At 38.7% G+C, this 19,724-nt stretch overlaps 1 protein-coding gene across 2 annotated transcripts; it reads left to right on the top strand.

Moving 5' to 3' along the window:
• The first annotated feature begins 5,296 nt into the window (after positions 1-5,296).
• On the top strand, positions 5,297-15,173 carry LOC114610249 (olfactory receptor 1L4-like). 2 transcript variants are annotated; one of them, XM_028754750.1, is made up of 2 exons: positions 5,297-5,319; positions 14,261-15,173. In XM_028754750.1, the coding sequence occupies exons 1-2, from the start codon at positions 5,297-5,299 to the stop codon at positions 15,171-15,173; spliced, it is 936 nt and encodes a 311-aa protein (XP_028610583.1). The 2 variants fall into 2 exon arrangements, with proteins under 2 accessions (XP_028610583.1, XP_028610584.1); XM_028754751.1 differs by lacking the exon at positions 5,297-5,319 and having other exon boundaries at positions 14,250-15,173.
• Positions 15,174-19,724: the final 4,551 nt, after the last annotated feature.

The following is a 19,724-nucleotide window of genomic DNA, read 5'->3' as shown; positions in this document are numbered from 1 at the left end:
CCTTGGTCCCATGAAGGCTGAACGCTGAGTGTGGGGGAATTCGAGGCTGGGGAAGTAGGAGTGGGGGGGCACATCCTCATAAAAGCAGGAAGAGGGAGGATGGGATGGGGGTTCCTGGGTGGGAGGGCGGAAATGGGGTAAGAGGATAACATCTGAAATGTAAATAAAATATCCAATAAAAAATAAAATAAAATAATTTAAAAAAAATAGTTTCCAGTATGGGAAAAAAAGAATTTTTTATTGAGTATTTTTTTTGCGCCAATATAAGAGAAAATTATCTGAAATTCTCTTTCTTTGATGAATCTTTGTGTGGTTTAGGTATCAGGATGAACTTGACCTCTCAGAATGAGTTTAACAATGTTCTTCCTGTTTCCATTTTTGTAGAATAGGTTGAGGAGTATTTGATTATTAGTCTGATAAACTTCTGTGTGAAAACAAACTTGCCTTGGGTGTTTCGTTTTCTTTTCTTTTCTTTTCTCTGGAAACTTTTAATTTCTGCTTCTATTTTCTTAGTGGATATAAAGACTACTTAAATAGTTTACCTGATCTTAATTTAACTTTTGTATGTAATGTCTATCTACAAAATCATCCATTTTGTTCAGACTTTTCTAATTTTGTAGAGTACAGGCTTTGAAGTAAGACCTAATGATTTTTTGAATTTCCTCAGAGTCTGTTGTTATGTCTCCCTTTTCATTTCTGATTTTGTTTATTTGGATACTGCCTCACTGTCTTTTAGCTAGATTGACTCAGGGTTTGTCTATCTTGTTGATTTTCTCAAAGAATCAGCTCTTGTTTTCTTGTTTTCAATGATTCTTTGTAATGTTTTTTGTTTGTTTGTGGATTGTTTGTTTGTTTAGTTGGTTGGTTTGTTGGTTGGTAGGCTTGGTTCAGATATTTGCTTTAATTTATTGATTTCAGCTCTGAGTTTGTTTATTTCCTTCCTCTTTGATTATTTCCTACTCCTCTAGGGTGTTTTTGCTCATTTTTGTCTGGAGCTTTCAGTTGTACTTGTAAATTACTAGTATTAGATCTCACCAATTTCTTTATGAAGGCATTTAGTGCTATAAACATTCCTCTTAGCACTGCTTTCATTGTGTCTCATAAGTTTGTGAGTGTTGTGCATGCATTTTCATTGAATTCTAAAAGGTCTTTATTTCTTCCTCGACCCAGTTCCAGTGAGTAGAGTGTCGTCTAGTATAGGAAAAAAACTAGCAAGACCTGGCCCACCATTTTTGCATGGTCTGCAATGAGTGAGATCAATGGCAAGTTCCCAAAGAGACTTCATCTCAGGATTGTTTCTTGCAGCAGATATGCCTTTCCTGTCATTATTAAATTAATAAAATAATCTCTAGGCATTAGCCTAACCTATTGATCAGATTTTCTGCAGATCAACATAAAGATGAACTTTCATGAATCAATGTTTAAATGAATTAATGATTCTATAGAATTTCTGATTTTATTAAAATAATTTTAGGAAGAAATGGTTTTTTGAATTTTTATTAGATATTTTCTTTATTTACATTTCAAATGTTATCCCCTTTCCTGGTTTCTACTGTGAAAACCCTCTATTCCATTCTTCTCACCCTGCTTCTATGAGGGCATTCCCCCACCCACACACCCACTCCTGCCTTCCCATTCTGGCATTCCCCTACATTGGGCCATCGAGTGGAAGAAAGGGGTTTTTTTGGGGGGGGTTGTTTTGTTTTTAAGGATGTGAAAGGATTTTTTTTTTTATTCTTTAATTCTTTTTTACAGTCTAGACTTTATCCTCCTTCCAGTCTGCCTTACCACCACTTCCCATCCCATACCTCCTCCCCCACCATCTCCAAGAGGATATCCCCACCACTCACCCCCATTCCACCAGACGTCTCCACTCCCTGGGGCCTCAAACCTCTAGAGGGTGAGGTGCATCTTCTCTCACTGAGTGCAGACCAGACAGTCCTCTGCTGTATATGTGTTGGGGGTCTCATATCAGCTGGCACATGGTGCCTGGTTGTTGGCTCAGTGTCTGAGAGCTCTCAGGGGTCCAGGTCAGTTGAAACTGCTGGTCTTCTCATAGGGCTGCCCTTCTCCTCAACTTCTTCCAGCTTTCCCCTAATTCAACCACAGAGGTCCCCGGCTTCCATCCATTGGTTAGGTGCTAGTATCTGCATATGACTCTTTCAGCTGCTTGTTGGGCCTCTCATAGAACATCCATGCTAGGCTCCTGTCTGAAAGCACACCACAGCATCAGTAACAGTGTTAGGGCCCCAGGCCTCCCCATGAGCTGGATCCAAATTTGGGCCTCCTTTCCCTCATGTTCTTCTCCATTTTTGTTCCTGCAGTTCCTTCAGACAGGAACAATTTGAGGTTAGAGCTTTTGACTGTGGGATGGCAACCCTGTCCCTCCACTTGATGCCCTGTCTTTCTGCTGGAGGTGGGCTCTATAAGTTCCCTCTCCCCATTGTAGTGCATTTCATCTAAGGCCCCTCCCTTTGAGTCCTGAGAGTCTCTCACCTCCCAGGTATCTGGTACATTCTGGAGGGTCATTCCACCTCCTAACTCCTGAGATTGCCTGTTTCTGTTCTTTCTGCTGGTCCTCAGGGCCTCAGTTCTTTTTCCCCACCCAATACCTAATCATGTTCCCCTCTTCCCCTTCCTATCTTCCTTCCCACCCAGGACCCTGCCTCCCCTCCTCGTGTGATTGCTTTCTTCTCCCTCCCAAGTGAGATTGAGGTGTCTTCACTTGGGCCCTTTGGCTTGTTAACCTTTCTAAGTTCTGTGGACTGCATTCTGGGTATTCTGTAATTTTTTTTTTTTTTGGCTAATACCCATTTACTAGTGTCTTTTTGGGTCAAGTTACCTCACTCAGAATGATTTTTTTTCTAGTTCCATCCATTTGTCTCAAATTTCAAAATGTCCTTATTTTTAATAGTTGAGTACTATTCCGGTGTGCTAGATGTACCACATTTTCTTTATCCATTCTTCATTGTTGTCTTCATTTTTAATACCTAAGTTGTATTCCATTGTGTAAATAAACCACATTTTCTGTATCTAGTCTCACATTGTGGAACATCTGGGTTGTCTTCAGCTTCTGGCTATCACAAACAAGGTCACTATGAAGATAGTGGAACATATGCCCCTGTGGCATGGTGAGGCATCTGTTGGGTATATTCCCAAGAGTGGTAAACCTGAGTCTTCAGGTAGATCTATTTTCAAGTTTGATTTCTAGAGTGGTTGTACCAGTTTGCAATCCCACCAGCAATGGAAGAATGTTCCTCTTTCTCCACATCCTCACCAGCATGTGGTGTCACCTGAGTTTTTGATCTTACCCATTCTGATTGGTGTATGGTGGAATCTCAGGGTCAATTTAATTTACATTTAGGAAGAAATTTTTAATCAGATGCTCTTAGCTTGCTATAAAGGAATGTAATAATGTTAGAATCAAGACTAGGATGTGTCCACTTCTCATATAGTAAGTAAAGTCTGTATAATAAGAAATACAATGAGTTTTCATAATCACATTAAAATGGAAATAGACTTAGGACAAATTTGTGTTCAAAGAAAAGAATTTAGGTCCAAAGATGAAGCCACAGGTGTGCACTAAGATAAATCAAGGCTATGTTTTTTTAAAAAAAAAAAACTGTTGCTTTGAACTTATAATGAGTATATTAGAATGAAACACACTGCTTTGAATTTAATATCAACATCCTTCTGTAACTTCCATTTTATGTAACATTTTACCTCTGAGGTAATTTTCTAAAAAACTTCTTGTCTAAGAAGGAATAAAAAGGCCAGAGAAAGGAAATAAAGTTGTTGGTTGGATGGTTTGGCTTGGGGAGCTCTGCCCCATTTATCCATCCATCCATATTGATATATCTGTTTGTTTATTTGTATGTGTGTAGGTTTATGTGTATATGTAAGCATACGTGGATACTTGTAGAGAGTATGAAGCAGGTAGATGAACCTAACAAACTGTGAATATGAGAATGTGTATATGAGAATGTGAATGAAAATGTAAATATATGTATGAATGAATATGTGTCTGTGCATATTTGCCTGTATAAGGCATCTTGGTTTTTTTTTTCTTTTCCTTCCTCTTTGAGTCACAAAAAGTTAACCAGCCAGAACAGTAAAGGGCTTCTAGCTGCCTGGCCAAAAAAGTGAGCTCTAGCAACAAATCCTTTAACTGTTAGCAAAAAGTGTCAATAGATCAAGAGGCCTACAGCTTCTGGGCTCAGAGTGAGTTAAAGTCAAGATAGGCATATATGTTACTATAGAAAGCAACCCTACTCTCTTGCAAGGCCAAGTCTTGCCCCTGCCGATAATCTTCCCCCTCAGCTGCTTCAAAGAGGGCCTAGCCCGGGGCTAAGCTCCTGACAGTAGAGAGTTGTTCGATTTCCCTGAATTTGTAAGATTTCTATTGTTTTTGTTGTTGTTGACATCCAGCTTCAATCCATAATGGTTTGCTAAGATACAAAGAGTTATTTCAATTTTCTTGTACTGTTGAGGCTTGCTTTGTGACCAAGTACATGGTCAATTTTGGAGAAATTTCCATGAGGAGCTGAGAAGACAGCAGATTCCATTCTGTTTGGGTAAAATGTTCTGTAGATTTCTGTTGGGATTTGTAAGATCAGTTAATTTCATTATTTCTCTGTTTAGTTTTTGTTTGGATGACCTATCCATTTGTGAGAGGGATGTTGAAGTCTCCCACTATTAATATGTGTGGTTTGATGTATGATTTAAGCTTTGCAATGTTTCTTTTACAAATGTGGGTGCTCTTACATTTGACGACATAGATGTTCAGAATTGAAACGTCATTTTTGTGGATTTTTTCTTTGATGAGTATGAAGTGTCCTTCCTCATCTCCTTTGATTGCATTTGGTTTATATTTTTATTAGACATTACAATGGCTGTTCCAGCTTGTTTCTTGGGTCTGTTTGCTTCTCTTTTCCAGACTTTTACTCTGATGTAATGTTTATCTTTGTTATTGAGCTGTGTTTATTGTATGCACCAGAATGATGGATCCTGTTTATAATCTAGTCTGTTAGCCTTTGCCTTTTTATCATGAAATTGCATCCATTGATGCTCAGAGATGTTACCAACCAGAAATTGGTGAGATGTGTGTGTGTGTGTGTGTGTGTGTGTGTGTGTGTGTGTGTGTTTCCTTGTTTTATTTTTGCTGGTATAGAATTATTTCTTGTGTTTTCTTGTGTGTAGTTAACCTCGTTGGGTTAGAGTTTTCTTTAGGGCTTGATTTGTGGATAGATATGGTTTAAATTTGGGTTTACTTTGGAATACCTTGTTTCCTCCATCTATGAGGATTGAGAGTTTTGCTAGGTATAGTAGACTAGGTTGGCAACTGAGGTTTCTTAGAGGCTGCAAGACATTTGTGCAGGTCATGATAGCTTTTAGTCTCTGCTGAGAAGTCTGATGTAATTCTGCTTTTATATGCTACTTGGCCTTTTTCCTTTGCAGCTTTTAATATTCTGTCTTTGTTCTGTACATTTAGTGTTTTGATTATTATGTGCCAGGAGAATTTTCTTTTCTGTCGAATCTATCTGGTGTTCTATAAGCATCTTGTGTATATATGGACTTATGTTTCTTTAGGTTGGGGACTTATATTTCTTCTAGAATTTTGTTGAAAATATTTTCTGGACCTTGTAGCTGGGAATCTCATCCTTCTCCTGATTTTCTTATTCTTAAATCTGGTCTTTTCATAGTGTTCCAGATTTCTTAGATGTTTTGCATCAGGAACTTCTTAGATTTACCATTTTCTTTGACTGATGTGTTGATTTCTTCAATCATGTTTTCTATGCCTGAGATTTTCTCTTCCATCTTTTGTATTCTGGTAGTGATGCTTTCATCTGCAGATTTTGTTCTTTTCCCTAACCTTTCCATCTCCAGGATTGCTTCAGTTTGTGTTTTCTTGATTGCTTTTATTTCCATTTTCAGTTCATGGACAGTTTTATTCATTTCCTCCATCTGTTTAATTGTATTTTCTGTATTTCTTTGAGGGATTTACTTAAATCCTCTTTAAAGACTTTTATCATCTTTATAAGATTGGATTTAAGGTCATCTTCTTGTGTTTTATCTGTGTAAGGATATCCAGGGAATGCTGTAGCAGGATAGCTGGATTCTGATGTTGCCATATTGCCCTGGATCTTGGTGATTGTATTCTTACACTGTCCTTTAGCAATCTGGTTGTCCCTGGCATTGGCTGGATGTTACTGATGCCAACAGGCCTTCTGAGAGAGGCAGGCACAATCTGACAAGGGATCCCAGGCAAAAAGATGCTCTTTACCTCTGCTGGCTGTGCCCCAGGTGAACCTGGCAGTCAGAGGATTGGCTGGGGAACAGTCTAAGCTGAATGCTCCTCAGGTTCCCAATTGGTCCTTTGATAAGGCAGGGAGAGCAGTGGGTCCAAAGATGAAGGTCATGGGACAGCATGCATCTCGTCTCTGCTGAATGTGTCCCAGGTTGACCCAGCTGGTGGGGGATTGCTAGGGGAGGGTGTAGTCTGGATGTTTCTTCCCTCCTCTACCACCTCATGGAATCAGGACTCTCCTGAAGCCCTACAAGGCTCCCAGATGGCAAAGAGAGCCATGGGCCAGACTATGGAGGTCAGGGGACTGCATGCAACTTACATCTCCAATTTTTTTAAAAAAGGGGGGGAGGGGAGAATTATTGTCTTTGCAGCCCAGCTCCAGTTCCCAGCAACCATATGGTATCTCACAATCCTTTGTAGCTGCAGCTCTAGGGGATCTGATGTCCTCTTCTAATGTCTGTAGATACTGAATGCATATGGTATGTGCAGATAAACATTCAGACACATAAAATAAAAATAGACATCTTGAAAAACAAAAACAAACAAAACAAAATTGGGTTTTGAAAAGTCAAAGTACAGCAAATGCTAAGAAGCTTGTAAGACAGATCCAGTGTAAGAACCTAGTCATTCTGGTGCCAGAAACTATACTCCCTTGTGATAATACCAGTGGCACATGTATCTAAGATCATGATCATGTTCTACAATGAGACACAGAGCCTCAAAAATATCAGAGCTTAAATTTAAGTACATGCATGAGCATGTGCATGCACATGCCTGTACACACACATGCGTGCACACACACACACACACACACATGCACGAACACCCATGAATACATGCACGATTTTGGCGTGCATGTGTAAGCACAAATTCACTTCTAGCTTGCTACTGCACAGTATTAATTACTTTTCCCAATGTGAGAGGCTACTCTGGAGACCATGTTCCTCAAAGTGATGTTCTCCTTCCTGGGAAAATCCCAAGGGCAATTCTCTAGGGCTCTGGCATGAGACAGGACAGGCCCTTGGGTCTCTCTTCCTACTACTAGTCCCCAGAGAAGGGGGAAGCTACATCTCTGAAGCTAGATTAGCAATTCAGGAGACCTTCTTCAGATGGATGGATGTCCATGGGACAAGTTTTAAACCTTGATCTCTGTTAACCTTATAGGTAAGTAGGCTGGTGGAGGTGGTCTTTGAAAACACAACACTAATTTCAATGTATTCTAGTGACCATCCTCCCTATCCAATATGCTGTTGTTGCCTCTTCCTCCTGATCTGTCTTTACAAGTAGAGGGGTGTGTGTGTGTGTGTGTGTGTGTGTGTGTGTGTGTGTGTGTGTGTGTTGTGTATCTTTTTGTTCCTTGGGTCAGATATTTGAATTACCTCCACTGCATAAAACACAATCCTAGGCACTCTCCTGCATTCTTAAAGTCCACATCCTTGAATTAGTGACCCATAGAATATTCTTTTCCAGGAAATGAGGAGAGGTGAGGCCAAGCAAACAAAAACAATAAACATGCTGCAGTGAGAAGAGCAGTTCTCTGCAGCTGTACTGTCCCAATGAGAGACCTCCATTCATTTTTGTTACCTGTAAGATGTGGCATTGTAAAGATGGAATGAATCAATATATGTGAAGTTCTTATAGCAATGCCCAGCACATGTAAGCACTGGGTAATTACCTATATTGTTGTGATTGAGAATGCCCACAGGACGAGGGTGCAGTGAAGGAGATGTCTTACACTTGGGATCTAGACTAGATACAGACAACTTGGTAAAAGACAAAAGCTACTCTTTAGAAATGCCACTTTGAGCAGCTTTGATAGTCACAGTGATGCAACTGTGAATTAAAGGTATGTTTTAGTTGTTCATTATCCTGGAATTTATACTTTTATAGCCAGGAATGGTTAGGAAAATGACCTGCTATCACCAACAAATGAAGCAAAGTACTCATTACAGATGGGATGGAAACATGACCCTGACATTCACTCTAATACTTCCTAGAACATCCACAAAAAGGACCAGACATGAAGCCTTCAACTAATTATGAAAGATGGCCCTGACATCATATGCCAGATGATTTAAGGTTAGTGAGTGAAGCTCTGAGGACCTGACAGGTAAGGAAATAAAAAAACTAAGAGGAAACAGTGATGTCCCCAGCAGAGATATATTCAAATAACTGGCTTCTCATTTGGGGGTTTGAATATAGTGAAGAGGTCACCATGGAGCAATGAACAAGTAGAAAACCTGAGTATTCATGCTTTACCCACATGCTAAGTAACACAATTGATTTAGGAAGCATCTTACTTCTAGCATTCTATATAATTTGGACATTCTCTTAAACCAGCAAGTCAACCAGCCAGATGATATTATCTTCTTTGATATGAATGAAATCAAGGTTCAGGTCAATTAGATAACATTTAATTAAGACTTCTTAACAGCACAGTCAAACTCAAAAACAAGTTTTTGTGAATATAAGTCTAACAGACTCTCTGTAACACTAGGAAGAGTCTTTTCATGAATATCCCAGAATAATTGAAGGGACTTGGAATGTGACTTCACAGTAGAATACACATCCCTAGGATGTGAATGAAACTAGACCCCACCTCCAAATCCATTTTTGAAAATAATTGAAAAGGAGAACAGAGAAATACCAATATGGAGGTAGCTTTAAGGTAGTCTAAGATTATTTTAATTGAAACATATGTCCATGTTTACTATACAGGATACTAAGTGAGCAATACCTATCATAATGATTAGATGGTTTCTGAAATCAGATACTGATTCAATCAGGTACTGGAGGCTTGTCGGCCACACCCCAACTTCTGTGCCCTACAGCACTTGGAGTATACATTTTGTAACTGTTAGATTTTAAGACTATCTGCTGAATATCAGAGGTTTTGCTCACCTCATCATCATACTTTAAGAGAGAGTCAAGCCAATATTAAGGAAACCAACAGCCTGATCACATTATCTAAGAACCTAAATGAGCTGTGGTCCTTAAAGGTCAGACTCACTGGATGTTAAGTGGTGAGAATGAAGCAAAAACAGAGCTATCAAATGCCATAAATGTATGAGGACAAGCTTTAACTCATGGTGAGAAAGAGCCACTTCCAAGAAAGCAAGCTCCTCTGGATACTGTGAACATACCAGCTCTAGAATGCTGAAGGATAGAGCCCAGAGATCAAAAGCTCTGTGACTCTTAACACATGCAAAGCTTTTGTGTTAGACCTCCATGCTGAGACCCAGAAGGCACAGTCTGTAATCTATATACTCACAGCTGCTCACTGGCTGGTCACACCTAAGCAAGGCACCAAGAAGAACAGAAAACTTCCACACACAACCACAGAATTAATAAGAGAGGGGAAGAAGTAAGAATCTTAGAAATAGTGATTTCTAAGAGAATTAAAGCAGAAAGAAGTAAGAGTGAACAGAAGAAAGAGAGAACACCCTAAAAATGGGTGGATTTGCATCAAAGAATCTGATGGTGCTTCAAAGGCTTTCAACATGAATTGAGCAGGAAATAAAAGTTATGACAATATGCCACCTTCTCTGGAATCAGGAGACAATCTGACACAGGAGTGAAAATGGGGTAGAAGCAAGAATTTCAATGCTGAAACAGAGGAACTCAGACTTTATGGGACTCTGCAAAATCCTAAACTGAGTAATTTCTTAAAGAGGACTGTGCACTTGTTACTGCAGATCTGTTTGTCTTGAAGCTGTGGGTTAAAAGTGGACAAATATAAAGATTTAGGTTTCTAAAATCCAGGACCCAAGACAGAGCCTAAGGTCATGGGCTGAGGCTAGGAAATCTGAGAGCTATTGTCAGGATCCAAAAGAGCTGAAGTTAGTTCAAGACCCCTATGGCTGTCATTTCTTTGAAAGTAAGGAAAGGGGCAACAGACAGTTTTGTAGCTATGGTGTGATCAGTGCTACAAACTATATGGAGAAGATTTTCCCAGACTCTGTCTCAAGTGACATTAATTTTTCCAAAGGTCACAGGGAAGTAGAGTAGAAAGTAGCATGCACACACAATACTTCCATGCATGTGTATCATTATTGATAGATATGCAGACATCAAATGACTTCCACATGAAAAACTACAAGGTCAATAGGTCCAGCTAAATGAAAAGAGGCTGAATTCTTGTCCCTGAGAATTTGACACCAATTCATATACAGAGATGATAAAGTAGCCTATTAATACCAGTGCAAACAATGTCCTATGCATGATGGTAAAAGACCCCGAGGGGAAGTGGAGTATGTCTAGAGAATGAAATGGGCATACTGATCAGGAGTAAAGTAGTAGTTGTTTCAGGTTAAATGTATCTGTAACGATTTTCAATGCTCATAAGCTCCAACATAACTCTCCATATATCATAATCTATTTGTATGTATGTGTGTATACACAGTCTGTAAAGGAAAAAACAGCATCACAGAAAGCATAAACCCCTGTAACTAATGTATTTACAGTGTTTATCAAAGAGTAAGCCTTTAAAATATGCATACAAGTCTAGGTCTGGTTCCCTATGAAGTACAATTACAGGGCAATTCCACCTCTTTAATTATAAAATTATAAAGATAATGTGTTCATTATTTCTTGAAAACAAACAATATGATCTTGCCACAGGAATGTGAGATCCCAAAATGTTGGCTAATTCCATTCCACAGGGCATACATATTTCAAAGAATCATGTGGATAATAGACATATGTTATTTTTAATATAGCTATCAAATAATAAATGAGCTATATATAAAGTAAGGTTACATGCAAAAATTAGTTTTCACTCTCCTGATATCACTTCAGAAGACAACCAGAGGGCTGAGTGAGAGAGTCCTTGTAAGTATCCAAGCAGCGAAGCAAATGACACAAAGAGATGAGAATGAAAACTCAGTGTAGATTGAATTTGTCAACCTGAATCAGACTTCGGGGAGCCTAATGCCAGGCAGTTCATTGTCAGCATATTTAAAACACAGTACAAATTGGAGAAATTTTTCTAGGCTGTAATTTCAGGTACACAGTAAAGTTTACGGTATGAGTACATAGAAACTCTTTTACAAAGTAAATATGAGCATGAGGGTGGGTTCTACAGCCAAAGGTCTAGAATCTAGTGTGGTATCTGACTGATAAGATACAAGTCAGCAGGCCATAAAGTACTTGTGACATCTCCCATAAGGAAAGAGTCTGGAATAATCACTCTGGAATTTGGATGAGAGCTGTCCCTTCAAAATAGCAAAAAAGTCACTAAGATGTTAGCAACCTCCATCCTTAGCTTTCTGGATGAAATGGAGGTATTCGATTTTATCTTCTCCATTGAGTAGATACACCTGCATGATTAACATTCATGGTTTTCTTAGGGCCTCTCTGTGAGTGCAAGGACCTCTGTGCCCCCAGCACCTAGGAATATCGCTCCATTTTTGAATTGCTTGAAATCAATTTTGATTTTTGAATCACCAACCCCCATAAGCCCAGAATGGTAGCATACACCTGTAGTTCCAGCACTCAAGAAGATGACACATGAAGATTAGGAATTCAGCATCATCTTAGGCTTCAAAGAAAGTTTCAGATAGACTGGGATTCATGAGACCCTGTCTCAAAAATAAAATAAATGAAAGATAATCACATGTATTTGCCCACATACCAACATAAACATAACATATATGAGTTTGTTTCTTTACAAAACAAGGTTTTTCTGGATACATTATCATCAGACTACAACTTACTCTTGGCACTTAATAAAACAACAGATACTACAGTAAACAGCTCTATACTAGCCTGCCCAGAAATAGTTCAAGATCTGCCCTTAGACAGCCTACACTGAAGACGCAACTCTTCTGCTTACTAAGTGTGGGTACTGGTAAGCTATTTAAAGTTGTCAAGCTGTATATTTTTTAATTCATAAAAATAAAAATAATAAAATTGTTGCTTCTTAGGATTGAAACAACAAATATGATTTAAAAGCCATCTAACATACACAAAACTACAGTACATGCAATGGGTTGAATAGTGATAAAAGTGTCAGGGTACACTAGCCATTTTATTTCTTCAAATACAACATAATCTTGAATAATAATATGCTACACATTCTTTTGTAATTTTTGTCACCATGTATTCATTGTACAAGTGTTGTTTCTGTTATGCTTTATTTGAATTTGGTCTACTTACTTCTTTTCCCCATTATAGGTCTTAAATTGTATTTGTTTGAAATTGTCCCTTTCAATCCCTGAGATTTATTTCCAAGTGACTTTCAGATCTTCTGACCATTTTAAACTAAAATACTTTTCTCTGTTACATTTTCTAATATGAGTAGAGTATGAATATTTTCTTGCCACATATGATAGTACACACCTGTAATCTCAGGAACTGAAGAGTGGAGGCAGGGAGATTGTAACTTCTCAGGCAGCTTAAGAGTGACCTCAGGCTCAGGCTTGGGTGTACATCAAGACCCAATCTCAAAGATAGAAACAGTATGAATCTTTTTACATTTATCTAACATCTAGACAGATTATTGAAACCCTCATAAATCTTTACATAGTCACTAGGTGACTATCTTCAGTTTTTTAATACACATACTCAAGTTGCTTAAAAAGAATAACAATTGCATCTTTGCCAATGTTTATGCCTCTTTTTCTTAGTATTTTATTGGACTATATTGATTGTACAAAATAATGGGTTTCACTGTGACATCTTCATATATGCATAAGGATCTAATTTGACTATAATCACATGGTTTGCTTTCTCCTATACCTGTTCCTCTTCTATTTCCCTTGTAGCCTGCATCTATTTTCACATATTCTTTTTCCCTTGAGTACACATATGAGGAATCATGCAATGTCTGGCATTCTGCACCTGGCTTATTCAGTTCTACCCATTTTCCTGATAATAACATGATACTGTTTTTCTATAGATGTGAATAATACTACAATATGTGTATAATAGCTTTCCTTTATCTAGTTATCCATTAATGGACACCTACACCGTTTTTATTTTTAATTTGTCATCAGCTTAACATACCAAAGTCATTTATAGTACAAGCAAAGTAGCTTAATAATGATGATGGGGTGTCCTTGCCTTTATCACATATGTGATGTTGGTAGAAAGGGGATCTAAGGTTCTAAATTTTATGTTAGTGTAATATTTGAATATTTAGCATGAAAAGATGAGTTTTCTAAAATAAAAAGTAATAAATTTGAGTTATTAATTTCAGGAACAAATTCCATTACTGTTACAATATTTCTATATTAAGGAGGACAGCTAGCTTCAAGGTTACCAACAAAAATTTATATTTTATTATTTCAATGAAAACATTAAACATTAATCATATTTCTCTCTGAAACACTAGGGGTTGTGTACCTCAAATGAATGTCCAGTAAGTAACATTAATTAATTGAGAAGTGCATTATTGTACTAGCCATACCATCATCACCATTTCAGAATTCTGGGAAGAAGAGCTTTATGAGAAGACTTTGAAGATATAGAGGGCTTGAACAAGAGCATCCTCACTCAAAATGGAAATCAACACTTGATCTCCAAAACCAGTGTGAAATGGAAGCAAAAGAGTTGGTCAAGAAACAAATGTGTGTGTGTGTGTGTGTGTGTGTGTGTGTGTGTGTGTGTGTGTAATATAAATATATATTATACGTATATGATATATATACACAGATGGCACTGAGAAGAATTCCAACATATTAAGCAACAGAAGCTTCTCCCAATAAAAGGAGAACGGTCATCTTCTAATTTAGGAAGCAGTTTAGAATTTTTCAACTTTTTGCTTCTTTGATGTTACTGTTGTTTTTATTTTTAATATAAATTCTTCAACTAAACATATTTTTTAAATCTTAATGAATAGCATTGGGTTTTCATTGCAGGCCAGAGGATAGGAGAGAGATTCTCTTGATCAATTTGTCCACATCTTTCCAAAAGTCTTTCAACCATATCCAGAGACAGGGCAATGAACAGCAGCAGCACCTCAGACTTCATCTTGCTGGGTCTCTCTTCCAATCCCTCGATGCAGAACCCCCTTTTTGCCATCTTCATCATCATGTACCTGGTCACAGTAATGGGGAATGTGCTCATCATCCTGGTCATCCGCTCTGACTCCAAGCTCCATACTCCCATGTACTTTTTCCTTAGCAACTTGTCATTCATGGATGTCTGCTTCACAACAGTCATTGTGCCCAAGATGCTAGTGAATTTGCTCTCAAAGGCAAAGACTATCTCCTATGAGGGATGCCTAGTTCAGATGTACTTCTTCATAGCATTAGCAAACACTGATAGCTACCTGCTAGCTTCCATGGCCATTGACCGACTGGTGGCCATTTGCAACCCTTTACATTATGATGTGGTGATGAGGCCACAACGCTGCCTCCTCATGTTGCTGGGTTCTTGCACCATCTCCCATCTACATGCACTGTTCCGTGTCCTCCTCATGTCTCGCCTCTCATTCTGTGCCTATCATGTCATTAAGCACTTTTTCTGTGACACTCAGCCTGTGCTGAAGCTGTCCTGCTCTGACACATCCTCCAGCCAGATTGTGGTCATGACTGAGACCCTGGCTGTCATTGTGACTCCTTTCCTATGCATTCTCTTCTCCTACCTCAGAATCATTGTCACTGTGCTCAGAATCCCCTCTGCAGCTGGAAAGTGGAAAGCCTTCTCTACCTGTGGCTCCCACCTCACTGTAGTGGCCTTGTTCTATGGGAGTGTCATCTATGTCTACTTTAGGCCTCTGTCTATGTACTCAGTGGTGAAAGACCGGGTAGCCACTGTTATGTATACAGTAGTGACACCTATGATGAATCCTTTCATCTATAGCCTGAGGAACAAAGATATGAAGAAAGGTTTAAGGAAGTTAAGGGACAGGCTTCACTCATAGAAATGTAAAATTATGAAATATATAACTGAGAGATGACCTAAGACATTTTCAGGCTACCCTTCCTTTCTCTACATCTCTGTATGATAGATACTCTGTGAAGTTATGTTAACCACTAGCATCACTGATCTGGAAGCAAGACAGTGGTTTTTAAAGTATCTTGACCAAATACATGTTCATTCTCAAACTGTGTGCTACAGTAATCCAAATTTTAGATTTTATCAAAATGAATAGATTGGTAATTATACCTTCAATAAGCATATCCATGTTCTCAGACCTGGGAATTTTAAATTGATCAGTGTTCAGGAGAATAAATTAAGTGATCTAAGTGGGAAATTGAGAAAGATATTCTGATCTTATGAGTTGACATCATTCTAAAGACAAATTGAACATTATCCCCAAAAAAGGACTCAAAAGTGAATAAATGGGCAGCACATTTCAAATGGTGAAGACATCTTGTTGTATAGAGGAAGACAACATGGTAATACATCTGGCAAATGGTGAGGAAGTCTGTGACTGTCAGTTACTCAGTTTAAGAATAAGGAGAATAAAGTTGGAAAGAAAGAAACTACAAAAATATTCATAGGTCTCACCCAGGTTTCACCATTAATTCCATCACAAGTGTGAATTCTTAGGGCACAACTCCTTTTCCATTTCTTTTAATGCTTTGTTTCCCTACATGTCAAGAATCTTCACTAAGCTTCCTTAGTAAGCTACACATGTCAGTCTGTCAGAATATCGACAGGATACAAGCAAGGTTGTGCTGTACAAGTAAACAACCCAAAAGTCTTGCAAACTAAAAAACAAAGCTTTAATTTGTATTTATATTACATGCCTGTTAATCCCAAAGAGGAGAGGAGGAATGACCAAATCATCATGGCCAAATTAATTTAGGCAAGATTTTTTTTCATTTGAGTACACTGTTGTCTTCAGACACACCAGAAGAGAGCATTGGATCTCATTATATACGGTCATGAGCCACCATGTGATGCTGGCAATTGAACTCAGGACCACTGAAAGAGCAGTCAATACTCTTACTGAGACACCTCACCAGCCTCAGTTTACGTTTTGCAAACAAACTTTAATAAGGGTTCTTAAACACTTCTATCTCCCTCTAGCCCAGCAGAAGTAGGGGGAAAGAAAGGTTATTAGGAAATGGGGTTGTAGAACTATTTAAAAGTAATTCTTTGGCTGGTACATCCACTATGGAAAGCAGTCTGGTGGTATCTCAGAAAATTGAACATAGTGTTACCTGAGGACCCAGCTATAACACTCCTGGGCATATACCCAAAAAAGATGTTTCAACAGACAACAGGAACACATGCTCCACTATGTTCATAGCAGCCTTATTTATAATAGCCAGAAGTTGGAAAGAACCCAGGTATCCTTCAACAGAAGAATGGATGCAGAAAATGTGGTACATTACTACTCAGCTATTAAAAACAATGAGTTCATGAAATTCTTAGGCAAATGGATGGAGCTGGAAAATATCATCCTGAGTGAGGTGACCCAATCTCAAAAGAACACACATGGTATGCACTCACTGATAAGTGGATATTAGCCCAAAAGCTCACAATACCTAAGACACATTGCATAGATCCCATGAAAGTCAAGAAGAAGAAGGAAGACTAAAGTGTGGGTGCTTTGGTTCCTTTTAGAAGGAGTATCAAAAGATTCAACCAGAGCTCCCAAAGTCTAAACCTCCAGCCTGAGAGCACAAAGGGAAGGACTCATGTCTGTACCTGTAAAAGTAATTGAGGGTGGCCTTGTCAGACATCAGTGGAAGTTGAGGGTATAGTCTGCAAAAGTTTGGATTCCCTAGTGTTGGGTAATTTGAGAGCAGGGAGATGGGACAGGCAGGATGTTCGGAGCACACCCTCATAAAAATAGGAAGAAGGGTATGGAATAAGGGGTTTTGGGAGGAGAATGGGAAAGGAGATACCATTGAAAGGTAAATACGTAAAATATACAATAAATAAAAAAACAGATAATGGGTCTGGAAAAAAAGAGGTTACTTATTTCAAACTATTTATTTCCAAAAGTTTCTAGGAGATGCTAATTGGCTAAGATCTTATTTTAAGCTCTCCATAAAAGAATTGAAGTCTCTGTTTAATATTCTCAAGAGATATGTAAATCCTAATTTCCCTCAACAATTGATTTACAAAAGAGGAGTAATCTCACAAAATGTAGAAGAAGCTATTAATTATTGATATATTTTATAGTCTGATTAGTTGTTGGCTGTTCTATAACAGTCCTTTGATAAAAGAGATTATTAATATAGGTTTATATTTCTTTAAATAGTATTTTCATGACTCTGAGTATTGAAAAAGCGGCTGCTGGGGGCTGGAGAGATGGCTCAGCGGTTAAGAGCACTGACTGCTCTTCCAGAGGTCCTGAGTTCAAATCCCACCAACCACATGGTGGCTCACAACCATCCGTAATGAGATTGGATGCCCTATTCTGGTGTGTCCGAAGACAGCGACAGTGTACTCATAAATAAAATAAATAAATAAATAAATCTTTAAAAAAAAAAGCGGCTGCTGGTGCTTCTGCCCTGATTTTACAAGAAAAAAAATGGCTTTAAAAACAAAAGAGGGGGAATGGTATCTCCCAGAAGGAGCCCCCCAAAATACTCTCCATCATGCCTTGTTCACTTTTAACTCTCTAAAACTGAAAGCTTATGGCAAATTCTGCTCCTGACAGCCATTAGCATCACCAAGACCAATAAAAACTATGCCACAGCTCTGTGAAGGACCCTCTTACCCTTAAAGGGAATGGCCTGGACCCAGTTCTCTTATGGGGCCGAGGATTGATATGCCTGTTTGATACCACAGAAGGCACAGCTAAATGGCTGTCAAAAAGATTAATGAAATAAATAGATACCCCCACAAAGCCAGGCCCAATCATAAATAAGATTAATAACAATTGACATCCAGAGTAGAGAAATCTGCCTGAGAATCTTCCCTTCTTTTTCCTTTCCAGGTAAAAATGAATCACTCGTGATGTCTGCTGTTAGAAGTTCTAATCCAGATGCTGGCCTCCAAACTTTTACTACTCAGACCTTCGACGAGCCATTGACAAGAACATCAAACAGCTAGAGATTGACAACATTAATCTGAAGAAATTCCTCATTTCACTGTCTGAAGAGACCCCCCAAAATTGCAAAGGACTGTATTGGACTTGATTTGCTTGTTTACAATAGAAAAGACTGTGTACAGCTCTTGATTGTGTACAGCCCTTAAATAAGAATGTTGCCTTTACATAGACAAGACAGGGACAGTTAAAGAGAGCATGAAAAAGGTCAGAGAAGGCCCTGAGAAAAATCAGAGAAAGAAAGAGAAAGATGAGAGCTGGTACAAGAATTGGTTTTCAACCTCTCCACGGTTGTCAACCCTATTTGCTCCCATCTTGGGACCATTGATTGGATTACTTTTGTTTACTTCTTTTGGTCCCTGGGCCTTAAATAGGCTGACTAACTTTGTGAAACAACAGATAAATAATTTGGTAGCAAAATCTACTCAGATACATTATCATGTTAGCTATGGTGGACCACGAGACTCAAGATGAGGTTGTTACTCTATCCAGGGTGTTCCCAAAACCCATCTCCACCCAACCTCAAAGAGGTGACTTCTGCCCCTAGACTTAGCAGAGATGAGCCACCCAGAACTCCCTCTGACTTTATTCTTGCTTAGGCTGTGAGGCTAAGCACTGCAAGGGAATATAAATAAAAGTTAAAAATATCTCTCTGGGTTCCCTGAGGGACAAGCCTGACTGCATAGGGGTTAATCTCAAAAGTATCCCCTCTCCAGGAAAAAGACCTCAGGACAAGTATGGCCCTCATGTCTCACTAGACAACGACAGGGTGACCAGAGCCATTACAAGGTCCCCTTCAATTACTGGAGGTCAGGCCTCTATCCCCACCTTCACAAGATTAGAATTGCCACAGCCCTTCTATACTTAGAGAAGGGAAGAGATGGCAGGGGCAGCCCTGCTTATACACTGAAGGCCTAAAATCAGCCATAGGACTAAAATCAGCAATAGACCTGTCATACATGTATACTAACACCAAGTCTTGGGTCTCTGTGGAAAAACATTGAAACAGATGGCTATAAGCTATTGTAAACAGGCAGCTTTTGTGGAAATTTAGCAGCCTGAGGAGTCATAGACCTTGTAAATAGGTAGCCTTGGCAGATAATACCAACTTAGATAAGGACAAGTGAATCATAGGCAGAGTCATAGTGACCTGTCCCTTGAACCTTCACCCAGCCAATACCCTGTTCTGAAAGATATCTGTACTCCCCCTGAACACCCATGCTCTAGTGTCATCCCCTTCCCTATGTCCTGCCTTTTTGTGTTTATAACCCCTGTATGAATAAGTAAAAATTACGATTTGATTTAAAAAATAAAGTAAAATAATTTTTTTTAAGTAATTCTTTGGGGTGATTCCAATCTTCATTGTGAGGATATCAGCAGTCCAACTGGCAAATACCAAACATGAATCAGTAGCAGTGGTTTGATCAGGAAGAAACCAAAAGACTCTAACAAAATAGCAAA

This window comes from Grammomys surdaster, unplaced genomic scaffold (genome assembly GCF_004785775.1).
Source record: "Grammomys surdaster isolate TR1022 unplaced genomic scaffold, NIH_TR_1.0 126035, whole genome shotgun sequence".
Classification (NCBI taxonomy): domain Eukaryota; kingdom Metazoa; phylum Chordata; class Mammalia; order Rodentia; family Muridae; genus Grammomys; species Grammomys surdaster.
The sequence above is the reverse complement of the archived record's forward strand: the minus strand, read 5'-3'. Positions and strand labels throughout refer to the sequence as shown.